The sequence below is a fragment of the Octopus bimaculoides genome, chromosome 10, assembly GCF_046866305.1.
Source record: "Octopus bimaculoides isolate indiv1 chromosome 10, ASM4686630v1, whole genome shotgun sequence".
Classification (NCBI taxonomy): domain Eukaryota; kingdom Metazoa; phylum Mollusca; class Cephalopoda; order Octopoda; family Octopodidae; genus Octopus; species Octopus bimaculoides.
Genome location: NC_142937.1, coordinates 54,659,787 through 54,673,010, shown reverse-complemented (window position 1 = coordinate 54,673,010; position 13,224 = coordinate 54,659,787). Strand labels below are relative to the sequence as shown.

The 13,224-nt window shown below is 34.0% G+C and overlaps 1 protein-coding gene across 35 annotated transcripts in view; it reads right to left on the bottom strand.

Moving 5' to 3' along the window:
- Positions 1 to 5,388: 5,388 nt before the first annotated feature.
- The window catches only part of LOC106872761 (uncharacterized), a 417,879-nt gene continuing 410,043 nt past the window's right edge, over positions 5,389 to 13,224 (bottom strand). For 23 of the 35 annotated variants that reach the window (XM_089358676.1, XM_089358664.1, XM_089358645.1 and 20 more), the window contains 3 exons: positions 12,422 to 12,623; positions 9,075 to 9,246; positions 5,389 to 8,277 (listed from right to left, as the gene is read on the bottom strand). In XM_089358676.1, coding sequence (XP_089214802.1) covers positions 7,580 to 8,277; positions 9,075 to 9,246; positions 12,422 to 12,623 — 1,072 coding nt within the window. In that variant the 3' untranslated portion in view covers positions 5,389 to 7,579. The remainder of the gene's footprint in view (positions 8,278 to 9,074; positions 9,247 to 12,421; positions 12,624 to 13,224) is intronic. The other 12 variants (XM_089358646.1, XM_089358648.1, XM_089358654.1 and 9 more) reach the window with 1 other exon arrangement.

Genomic DNA, 13,224 nt, shown 5'->3' with positions numbered 1-13,224 from the left:
CTGAAGTGCTGAGCCAAAAAAATAAAGGATTTGTTTTTCTTTCTCAGTAGAATATTTGGCAAAAACTCCTCACACCAAAACTGAGTAGAAAGTTTAGCAGAAGAAATGAAGGAATGCAATAAACAATAAAAAAACATGTCAAAAACACAATAGAATTGATAATAATGAAAATAGTTTGGAAACAGATTTAGGAAAAAAATTGTGAGAAAAGCATAAAAAATATAAACTAATTTTTCTTGTAGTAATCAATGTAATTTACCTGTATCCAGTGGCAAAACTATAAATATACAGAATAACGAGCTCATAGGACAACTGTGAAATTTTGGTTAATAATGATAATAATAATAATAATAATAATAATGATGATGATGATGATGATAATAATAATAATAATCATAATGATTGAGAAACAAATAAATAAAAAGACAAAAAAGGAATTTATTTCTCGAATAGTTTTTTTAAGCTCAGAATCATTATAAAACTGAATATGCAACTGAAGATGAGGCTGATTAAATAAATGTTTGAAAGTGCACTAACGAATGAGAAGTGAGGAAGAAGGTAGATACTGGTCAACTAATGAGAAGCCAAAGTACAAATGCCAACCTATAATTTTCACTCCTTCAATTCCAGGGTGGTTAGGGAGGGGAAGGTAATACTTTAGAAATTGCAAAAATTTAAGAATATAGTGCAAGTAATATGTAACAGGGGGTGAAAGTAGGAGGAAGGAAAAAGAAAGTCCCTTCTGCTCAAATAACTTCCAATTTTGATATTCCCGGGGTTAAAAGGGATTTAAGGAATGACTATTTCAAAACAGATTATCAAAATGTCAGAGATATATGTATGTGTATGAGGCTACAGACATTATACATTTATATGCATACATGCAAACACCCACATATATATATATATATATGTGTGTGTGTGTGTGTGTGAAGAAGAACATATATAGAGAGGCTCAAAAGTCTTACTATTTAAAAAAAACTCATTACAATCTTCCTAATAACTTTTCTTTCACATATTAACCCTTCAACTATCATTTATACAATTAGCGTACTTTTGTCAAAAGTTACATTTTTAAACATAAATCAGTAAATTTCTGTAAATAATCTATAAAGATATTCAAAGTTCCCTGTAAAATTTTAGGTATATGCAAGTGTACATATACCTATATTTATTCAGTATATACACACACACATGTATGTATGTATATATGGCATGAGTATATAAAGATACACTTTTAATTAGTTTTTCTTAGAAGTTACTGCTCCTCATCAACAGAAGAATGAATGTGTGTGTGTGTGTGTGTGTACGTGTATGTGTGTACGTGTGTGTGCGCACACACACACACATGCATACACACAAGTGTGTAAATCCAGTTGCAATGCTTCTTCAAATTGTAGGTCATATCGCTGTTTAACCATCAGTTACAGAAACCAGGTGATGTGATGGAATATATAAACACAAAGAAATAGATATACAGAGGCATTACATAAACCACACACATTTCTAAATAAACATACACACACAGACATACACTATACATACAAACAGTATATACATATTGGAGTGTGCATATGTGTGTGTATTTATAAATATATATATATATAAACATATACATACACACACATACATTGTATTATACATTTATAAGTTTCACATATGAACATGTTTCAGTGAGTGGAAAGAGAAAATATAATGTTGATTTCTTAAAAAATAATCTTAGGAAAGCTGAGTCAAGCACCTTGCTCAGAGAAAATACAATAGCTGCAGCATGGGCTGCTCCAATATGTACATATTCTCAGTGGGATTCAAACTTAAAAACCTAACACCCTAAAAGCCCAAGAAATTTTTGCAGTTGTAGGCTTTAGTCTTAAATCTATTAGCCAATTTGTAACATGATTTGATCAAAGTGTATGGTACTGGAGGGAGATGAGGGGGATTTTAAATCTGTTTAAGATATTATCAAATATTGGATATATAAAATCCATGTTGTTGACTGTACCAACTGGCCCCTGGAGCAAATAAGAGTTGCCCCCACCTGCTGGAAATAGCACCCAAATTCTCTCAACACTTCACTGTTTGAAGGACACATTGCATAATGCAATTCTAGATAAATTATATCTGAAAACAGGTGAAAAAAAAAAGTATGGTCATATTTGGAATGCCTTTGATCTAAGTTCACAGCTGACATATATCAATATCAGTTTGGGAAGGGCATGAATGTGACAGCTCCTTTCTAACAAATCTATAAGACTACATATTGGTCTGAAGTGGGGTAGTTTTTTTCCCCCAAGTTTTTTTTTATTCCCATTTTCACTTCTACAATTAAAACTTTAAATGACACATTTAATGTCCCTGTTTTTAAATATCTTAATCCCAAAGATGACAAAAGTTTCTTTCCAAGGCCCAAGCTACCTCATAAATGATGAAATGGTAAAATTGCCCCCAGGATTTGAACTTCAGACCCAACAATTGATAAGGAAACAAAATAAAATATCAACTGTCACAATGTTGTCAGCCTCTCATAACTCTATCAGTCAGGCAATATGATCAGTGGAACTTACAGAGGACTAGTGCTGAGAAAGAGCATCAATGTTTTTGTGAGGAAACTCTCAGTCCAGGAACTGTGGAGAACGTCCAGAAACCCCTGGCCAGTTCAATACGTATTCTACAAACACAGAAGTGCAGTCAGATCTAAGATGTGCACAGGGCAAAGAGACTGTTTGGCACACCTTCACTCAGTGTGTGAGCATTACTATCATGTGGATTTTAGACAAACAGCTGCTGTCACAACTAGGATGGATCCATGTATCAGCTACGTCCACAGTAAAGATCACCTTTGAGCAAGAAGGGCAGGTAGTTTTCTTTTGTTCAGTGGCAATGGGTGAAAGTTGTGTGTTACAAAAAAACTGAAAGGAATGAAAACAGACACTTTCTCTCAGTCATATTCTCATTAACTTTTTCAAGTACTTCTTGAAAGAGCTAAAGGTAGAGAGGGAGGTGTTGCCCTAAGTAAATTCTTTAAATGGTGGGTGAGTGGTAAATGGGCTTACTCTGAACATGCACCTGTAGGCTGGGGAATGAAATGTGAGAGAGGGAATTTGCTGTTGGTATTCATGGTCATTGAGGTCTTGTGGGGTTTCCTTGATAAGCCTTACCTAAGGAGCTATCCCCGCCCTTTATTGCAGGATTTAATAGTTATTTGTTTTTATCACTTGTTTTACACATCACATTCACATACACCACTGTGTCCTTTATACTATCCTCTTTGATCCTTCCTAGCTTATAAAGAAAGTATTATTGTTGTCATCATGAAAGGTTTGATAAACAAATTCCTTACTTTACATTTCTATTAAACCTAAGACTTTGAGCATATGTAAGGTTTCCTGTTGAAAAAAAAAATTCCTGAGTACCCATATTTCTCCAAGCTAATAACTATATCTTATACCTATCAATATTAATTACAATCATCATCATCCATAAATTTGAATAAAACCAATGACATTGGTATAGAGTCAACATCCCCACCAAACTCTAAAAAATAATCAAGACCTTCATTACATACCAACTCAACACAAACAATATTAAAATATTTTCTCTCTTTTCTTTTGTTTGAATTTTATATTATTTTCCCTTCATTTTGTTCTTTTGTGAAATTGTCAATATGAATGTTGATTCAGTATGTTAATTTTATTGACTCCCACAAGAGCTAAAAAAATAATTTTGACCCTGAACCTGTTACACAAAATTAAATGCCATGAACTAAACTAGTTTCACAAAATTTTCATCTAATTAGCTGTTTGATAGCTTTATCAACAATAATGATAGCACACTGTCAGTTGAGGCGTGGGGAGTAACTATAGAGCATTATTCATTGCAAGTATTTGATAAGGTTCTGAGGTCCCAAGTTACCTAGGTCCTTATCTAATCCATACAATTTTGCGCAACAGATTAAAGGCTTTTCTAGATAAAGTTATCCGTGACAGTCCAGAATCTTGTCTAGTAGCTGAGATGTTCCAAATATTCAAAACTTTAGAGTTCAACATTAAACCCTCTGATCTTTGTAATTCATGAAAAGAATTTTTGGCAGAATCTTAATTCTCATTTTAAATTATTATTGTTGTTGTTGTTGTTGTTATATCTTTCTTACTTTAGCATGACTTAAAGTTGGGTACTTACTCTGAACTCTCTATCACATTACATGACCATAGACAGAGAGTACATATCACAGGATGTCAGCTGTTCCCAATGGTACCAATAATTTGGAACATTCCAATGTTAGGTGTTGCATCCAGCTCACTGATATGTGTGACAAACTTGTGAGGAATGAAACCAAGAGTTCCAATAAGGTACAGCTTTAGATTGTGGATTCTACATTTTTGAGAGTTCCAGTCAGAGCTCTGAATATGTATTGATTTTTTTGTACTCCTGTCGGCTAAATTGTGGTTTGGCTTTGTGTTCTGAGTTCATACCAATGTCAACTTTACCTTTCATGCTTCCAGAGTCGATAACAGTAACAGTGAAATACTGTGGTTGATGTAAACAACTAGCTCCCAACCCCAAATTATTATTATTATCATTATAGCTTTACTCATCAATATCATATCACATATCTGATATTTCATTTTATATTTCAAAAATATTCCATGAATGGTAAATCAACAGATTCTATTTCTTTCTATTTTATTTTCTGATAGCAAAGAATCATTGCTGGACTAATCACATCTAATTGCATTATTCATTTTTTGACTTCCTTTTATTATCATCAGCAGCAGACGCATTATTATTATTTGTTTTTTTTTATTTTGTTGAATCTGGAGAAAGAAGCATTGCCCATGACCTTTGCAGATACTCTGACATTGGTCAGTTAAAATATTAGATAATCTTCAGGTGGTTATAACATTCCCTTGGCCAGGAAACAAATACTTTTCCACACTTGTGGAAAGACAAGCACTTTTTTTACACACATTGACATATGATAGACTTTTAATTTCTGTCAACCAAATTTACTCACAAGCTTTTGTCAGCCTGGAGCTATAGTGGAAGACACATGTCCAAGGTACTGCACAATGGAACTGAACTTGCAACCATGTGGTTGGGAAGCAAACTTCTTACCATAAATTTCTTTAGCTTTGGTATTTAAACTCTTGATAGCCTATGGGAAGTAACAGTACCTGTTCTCTGATTTTACAATTTTCATGACTGTAGGCATGAAATTACCGCACTTCAGATCCAATGAGTTAGAATACCTGGGGAAATGATCAACACAAAAGATAAACTTAATCTCTGCTTCTTGTCTAATAAATGTCAAATTGACTGCTACCAGTACCACCCCTCACTGCACCTGAGGGAGGGGACAGGGAAGAAAAAAATAACAAAATTAAGAAATAATGGTTAACTAATTTTATGTTCCATATATTGTTAGTGTGATGGAATTTTTTTTTTGATTCTTCTGACTGTAGAAGGAAGCAAAAAAAAACAAAACAATAATAACAATAATAATAATGATAATAATAATAAAAGTAAACAATTAAAAAAATTAAAAGAAAATCAAGAAAAAGAATGACTTTTATAAATATGCAAAAATCTTTAAATTAGAATAATTTAAATAATTGTTCATATTTTGTTTTTTTTAAGTGATATTTTTGTTTTTTTTAATCATTTTTTCATAACCTGAGTGTGAAGAAAGTGAAAGTTAAAAAAAAGACAAAAAAAAAAAAGAACAAGAAAATCAACTGCATGTGAATCTTGTAAGATATTTTGTTTGTTGCACCATTCAAGCCAAACATCAAAGCTCATGAAAGAGAATCGGAGATAGATCATGGTGGGTTATTCTAGGTACGAATGTGTGGCTGGGAAAAAAAAGCAATGCTAACTAGACAGTTGTCAGTATGGATTTGTGGATACAATGGTAACTTGACACTGTTGGCAATGGTTACCATGTCAGGTCATGGAACAAACTGGAAGCTTCAATCACAGAACAAAGATATTAAATTTTTTTTTTTGTGGTTGTTATAGGGAAGGTTTTTCTCTTTTTGTTTTTTTTTGTTGGTAATTTTGTTTTTAAATCAGACTTCACTTGCGTTCGTACTCATAACTTAAATCAACATTCATAATAGTGACAGTGTTTTTCAGTTTTTATCTTTTTGTTAGTTCCACCTTATTATTATCATTATTATTATTATATATTTTCTGTTTATTATACACACTTGTTGGTCCTGGTATCACAAATACATTTGTGCTTTGTTGACCATTTCACAGAAACAGTTTCCAAAGTTTCTTTGGGAAATTATCAGTTTGGGACATAGCAGCTTTCTTTGATATCATCTACTGTGTAGATGCACCCAGTGTGTGTGTGTGTGTGTGTGTGTGTGTGTGTGTGTGCGTGTGTGTCTGTGTGTATGCAGGTGTCAACAGAAAGAGAACTTTGAAGAGCTGGGTCTGAATGTGTATGCATTGATTGATGTCTGGTTGCGTGAATGCGTGTAGTCATGTAGGTGTGTACATGCATGTCAGTACACAATATCCCCCCATTCCCTAACCTTCACCAAAAATGCAATTTTTTTTTTTTTTTTTTTTTTTTTACTATTTAGCATTGATCATTAATAAACCTTACACATACAAAAAAATACAAGTCGTTCCCACTGAATAAAGCTGGTAATTTAGTATAGAGTAAAACAGAGAAAAGAAGGCGGGGAGCATAGTAAAGTCTCCCCCATAACAGATACTTCCCAGCAGTCAACTATGAAGATTGGGAGAGAAAGAAGGAAGGAAGAGCAAGGGCATGAGCCAAAATTGAACAGTTATCAAGTGATTAATTTGTGCAATGAGGAAAGAAGAGGAAGGGCACATTGAGTGAAGAAGGGCAGTGGACCATCAAAATCTCAAGTTCAGTCTTTTTTGGAGGCGGGAGTGTTGTTTTCTGTTTTTAAATTTAAAAAGTCAATAAGTCAGAGAAAGCTAAACAGAAATTTGTAAAACAGTGATTTTTTTTTTTTTTTTGCATCTAGATTACAAGCAAGAGGAATTTGGGAGGAATTCAGAAAGAAGTATTAAAAAAAATAATGATAATAAAAGAAAAAGAATGGTTTCTCTTCTACTGAAGAAACTTCTCCTTTGGAGCAATCAAAAACTTTCTAGTATGAATTTCTCCAAAGCTAGAGTTAATTCCACAAAGGATTGTACTCCTCTCAAAAAACAAAAACCAGATTTTTATGTACCAGAATTTAGCCAATGGGTAAGAGAAGATGTTCTTGTGATGAACTCTAAACCTCTCCCTCCCCCACTTTCTAGGCAGGATGTACTAAAATTATGTGAGTGTATATGAAGTTCAGTGAACGACATCCCGATGTGCTGTATTAGTTAATGCAGTTATACAGTGATCTCCATGGCTGTGCTGGCAGATCAAACACACAGCTCTTCTGATAACTATTGCAGGCTATCTTTATCCTGCTGCCAACTGGTTCAATCTTGGAAGTAGAGTCAAGATAGTTAAATGTGTGTTTAATTAATAACTAAAACTCACCAATCAAACCATTGGCGACTGATTTCAAATTATTAACAGATTTGTTCGCTTAGCCTAATCCATACCACACTGAGTATCAGAAACACTTGAGAAATCAGCTTCAACAAAATTAAATAAAACATCTTGTTGTGTTTTGGGTGTTAGAATTGGGTCTGATGATGTGAAAGAGATGGGTGTGTTGAGTGATGCTGAAGTGAAGGAAGCATCCAACCAGTCCGATACATCTATTTGCATGTTGCAAGAGGTTTCTGAGTCTTGTGGTAAATTCAGTACATCTAAATCTGATGAAGAACCGGGGTTGGCAGCATCTACTTTATTAATTATTGGCACAATAGAGTTGGTCATTTTCTGATCATTAAAGATATCTGGAAGATCCAAGCTGGGAAAGCTGGTGTCTGATGTCCAGTCCATATTGTTAAAATCTTGGCTAAGAACGTCATTAATATCAACAAATTCGTGGCTGGTTCCATCACAAGTCAAAGTTGGTGGCGATGATGAAATATCAGGTTCTTGTTTTATCAAGACTGGTGCCAACACTGACACCACAGGTCGCTGATTAACAGCCGTTGTAGATACATTGTTGTTGAGTGGCAATGATGGAGATGGCATTAACATCGTAGCCACAGAAAATGCTGAACTTGTGCTGTTGCTGGTGGCAACAACTTGGGTTACAGTAATCGTTGATGTTGTTGGCGTCTGGCTTGTTGTTTTTGGTGTTGGAGGGGGTTCTTGTGCTGCACTTGGAGGAAGTTCTGAAATAAGCAAGCAAACAAAACAATAAAATACTGCTATAATCATTTCTATACTTACTGACCAAACAGTATCATTAATACTATTTCTTAAGAGATAAAACCTAAAATGTATTATAAAGAAATATCGGTATCAGTTAAAGTTTTTCTGTTTAAAATTTGAGCTACATCAAAAATTCTTCATAATCAGAAATTTCTAATGCCACATCTTTTTATAAAAATTTCAAGTTAAACACCAACATAATAAAGCAACAAAACCCCCTAGTTTTCTTAGCATTAAGCTAAAACTTGCTCATGCAAGTTTATAACCCTAAAAATAGTTCTGTTAGGGTAATTCAAACCCAACAACAACCAATAACTTGACCATGACAAACATCCAGCCAGATTGATCATTAAGTCACATTTTCTTGTTAGTTGATTAAGACTTTGGTAAGTGGAATTTGAAGTAGAAAAGTAGAGAATTTGAAATTTGATTCCAATGTTATCAGTTCTGATTACAGCATTCCAAAATAATTTTTAAATAGTTTATATCCAACATACAGACTGCTTTAAAGTACTGAAAGTACAAACTGCATAAATGAAATGCCACACAAATTTTATTAAAAAAAACAAAAAAACTGACAAGCAGAAAGAGTTTAACTTCCATAATTAACAATTGAGAACTGGCTCCAACAATAAATGAATAAACATAGGAAGATGAAGCAAAATGTTCAATTGTATTTTCATAGAAAACACCCCCACCCCACACTGGCAAGACATGAAATAAAATATGAAATCAAATCCAAAACCAACTGACTAACCTCCATTTCTAATCAATATTTCTAAAACATCATCCATAGCTTGACTCTTAGTTGATACATTGATGTTGAGGTTGTTGGCGCCAGCTTCATTCGCAACCAAAGCTGGGGCAGAGTTTTGGGCCAGACCATTAGCTGCCACTGCGCCATCTTGCAAAGTTACAAACACTGGAGTCTAAGAAGAAAAACAAGTATATTTAAGGAAAGAAAAGGGGGATTGTCAAGTGTTTGATTATGATGAGAGAGAAAAAAGAGAGCGGGAGAGAGAGAAACAAAGTAAGACAGAGAGAGAAGAAAAGATAGCATAATCTATTGAGATGCTAACCTTAAAAAAAAAAAACTATCTTTGTCTTTTATTGTGTCTGGGGAGAGTCATTCTCTTTTAGTGCCTTATTATTCAACACACTCACCGGTTTGATTTCCACTCATTTACTTATTTATTTTTTCAAAAATTTTCATTGCATCTTGCAACCTTTTCAATAGTTGCATCCTTTTTGTTTGTGCACATGTGCATCAGTGTGCATGTGTATACATGTATGTGTGTGTATGCATGTATATGTATGCATGTATGTATTCTGTATGTTTGTGTGTTTGCATGTGTATGTGTGTTTGTATGTGTATGTGTGTACCGCTGGGGCCTTGTGTGTGCATGTTTGAGTGTGCCTATGTGTATGGTTTTGTGTGACTATGTACGTGCGTCTGTTATGTATGGATATGTCTCCATATGTGTCCTTGTGTGTGTGTGTGTCTGTCTGAAGTGTGCATATGGTCATGTGCTTCAGTCTTCATGTGTGTATGTGTGCTTGTCTGTATTACCTATGTACCTTTCTATCTGTTTACTTACATGTCAATTTACCTATATATATATATATATATATATATATATATATACACACACACATACGTCTACATAACAGCCTACTAAGTCTATCTATGTATATATAAATTGTGGGTATTGGGGTATGACTACCTTCTACATCATCATCATCGTTGTTTAACGTCCGCTTTCCATGCTAGCATGGTTTGGACGATTTGACTGAGGACTGGTGAAACCAGATGGCTACACCATTTCTTATTTAGTGCTGGCGATGTTTCATTTATGAGAACGTACTCTTGTATTTGTCTGAGTGTTGGGTCCTTCAAGTGTTTGGATAAAATGCGGATATCAAGTTGACCCAGTGTGCTTCCATGTTGGTCTTTGGCATGTTGGTAGAGTATGGAGGACTGTTTTTGTTGTGATATTGTCTCAAATATTCATTTAGTCTCTCTGCAATGCTTCTAGATATCTTACCTATGTATATCATGTTCTTGTCTTTACAAGCATCCTCTATACACCTTATGTTGTAGACTACATTTCTAGTTCTACAGTTAGTGCAGTTATCATTGGTGCAATGGTATTCTCAAAGCGGTACATCTTACATAGTTGTGATCTGATGGAGCTCCCTGGTCTTTTAATGATTTTAATGTTGAATTTGGCCTCCTTCAGAGCTTTCTTAAATTTTTGGGCTAGTTCTCCATGGGCTGTGGCCTCTGCAAACATCACTCCTTGATATTTGTCGGTCTTGTAAGTAACACATGTACACCATTTGCTTTGTCACAAACTCTTTGTTTCCTATTCTAGTCTTTACTTCTATATCTAGGGCAGGTATCACTGATTTCATTACATATAATGCTCTCTAACTTCTTTCTAGCTCTTCTGTATACCCGAACCCTATCTTTCCGACCATATCCAGAGAATTGTACGTGGTGCATGAAGTTCTGTATATGTTTCTTTGTTTCATAGGGTTTGCATAGTGGGGACACATTGTTCATTATCCTATGTAAGTCTGCTATTAGTATAATGAAATGAAAGACAAACTTCACAACTATTTTACAGAGAAAGACATACAGTGATGAGACTATTTAAATTACTGGGTAGTGGTAGGGTGTAATAAACAATATTGAAGTAAGGTCAATTAAATAAAAGAAAAAAGATTTAATTTGCATTTTATTTTTTCCTCCTCCTACAATAATAATAATAATTATTATTTTAATTATTATTTCTTTCTATACTAGGCACAAAGTCTGAACTAATTATAATAAATTTTGTGGAGAGTGGTGCTAGATGATTATACTGACCTCGATGCTCAATTAGTACTTAATTTATCAACCCTGAAAGGATGAAAGGCAACGGAATTTGAAGTCAGAACATAAAGACAGACAAAATGCCACTAAGCAATTTGTCTGGCATGCTAATGTTCATGCTAACTCTCCACCTTAATAATAATAATAATAATAATAATAATAATAATAATAATAATAATAATAATAATAATAATAATAATAATAATAATAATAATAATAATAATAATAATGGTTTCAAATTTTGCCACAAGGGCAGTAATTTTGGGGGAAGGGATGAGTCAGTTACATCAACCCCAGTGTTCAACTGGTACTTGTTTTATCAACCCTGAAAGGATGAAAGATAAAGTCAACCTCAGCAGAATTTGAACTCAGAACGTAGCGATGGGCGAAATACCATTAAGCATTTCACCTGGCATGCTAACGATTCTGCCAGTTCGCCACTTCAATTAATAATAATAATAATAATAATAATAATAATAATGATGATAATAATAATAATAATAATGAAAAGAAATATAACAAGTAACTGTAGAATATGTGGAGATCGACAAGAAACAATAAATCATATTATCTCTGGCTGCCCAGTCCTGGCTAAGAAGGAATATATTCACAGACACGACAGAGCTGGGACCTATATACACTGGAAGCTATGCCAACATTATGGAATAGCAACAGAAAAAAGATGGTATAAACACACGCCAGAAAAGGTCACAGAAAACGAGAAAGCAACCATACTCTGGGATATGCCAATACACACAGATAGAGAAATTAAGGCAAATAGACCAGATATAGTTGTCAAAGATCATGAAGGAAAAAAATGCCTTCTAATTGATGTTTCAATACCAGCAGATGACAACGTTTCTCTAAAAGAAATGGAAAAACTTTCAAAATACAAAGACCTGGAAATAGAGATAACTCGAATGTGGAATCTAAAAACAGAAACAATTCCTATCATAGTAGGTGCCTTAGGTATAATAAAAAAATATTCAGACAAATACATAACAAAAACACCAGGACTTACAAATATATATAACATACAGAAAATTGCACTACTGGGTACTGCACACATTCTACGCAAAACACTTTCAATACAGTAAACATAAGAGCACCACAGCAAACCACAGCACATACCCAAGGCGCACAGAGCTGCGCTCGGTAGTGAAGTGAAAGCACGTTATAAAAATAAAACTACTGAATAATAATAATAATAATAATAAAAAATTCACCTGAGAAAGTTGATGTTTTTTCTTAACAGCCTCATCATATTTTGGAGGTTGTCTCATTGGGATGGAGAAAAAAGAGCCAGTTGCAGGATTAACTTCGTTGTTAGCTGCAGGTGGATTGGTTAAGTTTGTGCTGGCTACTGTACTGTCAGTAGTTGACTCCTGGCTTGTTGATGCAGAGGTGACAGGAGTTATACTAATGCTACTGAAATTAAACAAACACCAAATAATAATCATAATGGTAATTACTATAAAAACAACAAAAAAACATTAACGCTGCTCTCTTCTCTCTGTGAGTAGTAAAACTAATAAATAATATAGTTTATTGACATACCAAAGGGATACATAACATGACTGGTGTAGGTACTGTTACGTGGTTGGGGTGTTAAATTTTATAATCAAATGGTTCTGGGTTTCAATACAGTGTGAGGCACCTACAACATGCATGTGGAACCCAGGTGTGTGTGTGTGTGTGTGTGTGTGTGTGTGTGTGTGTGTGTGTGTGTGTGTGTGTGTGTGTATCTGTCTGTCTGTCTGTGTATGTATGTCTACGATCATAATTTTAAAAAATACTATGGACTTCTGGTAAAGCATGCACAATGATATATAGTAACTGGCTGGAGTAAGCTGCAGCATACCTACACATATGTACCCAAAACACTTTGTTTCCATAACTTTCAGAAAAAAACGGATATTTTTTAATGAAATTCTACAAATACACTTCAGAAAGATTACAATTAAAATAGAATTTAATATGAAAATAAAAATTGGTGGTATAGCATACATACATACTGACACACATCACA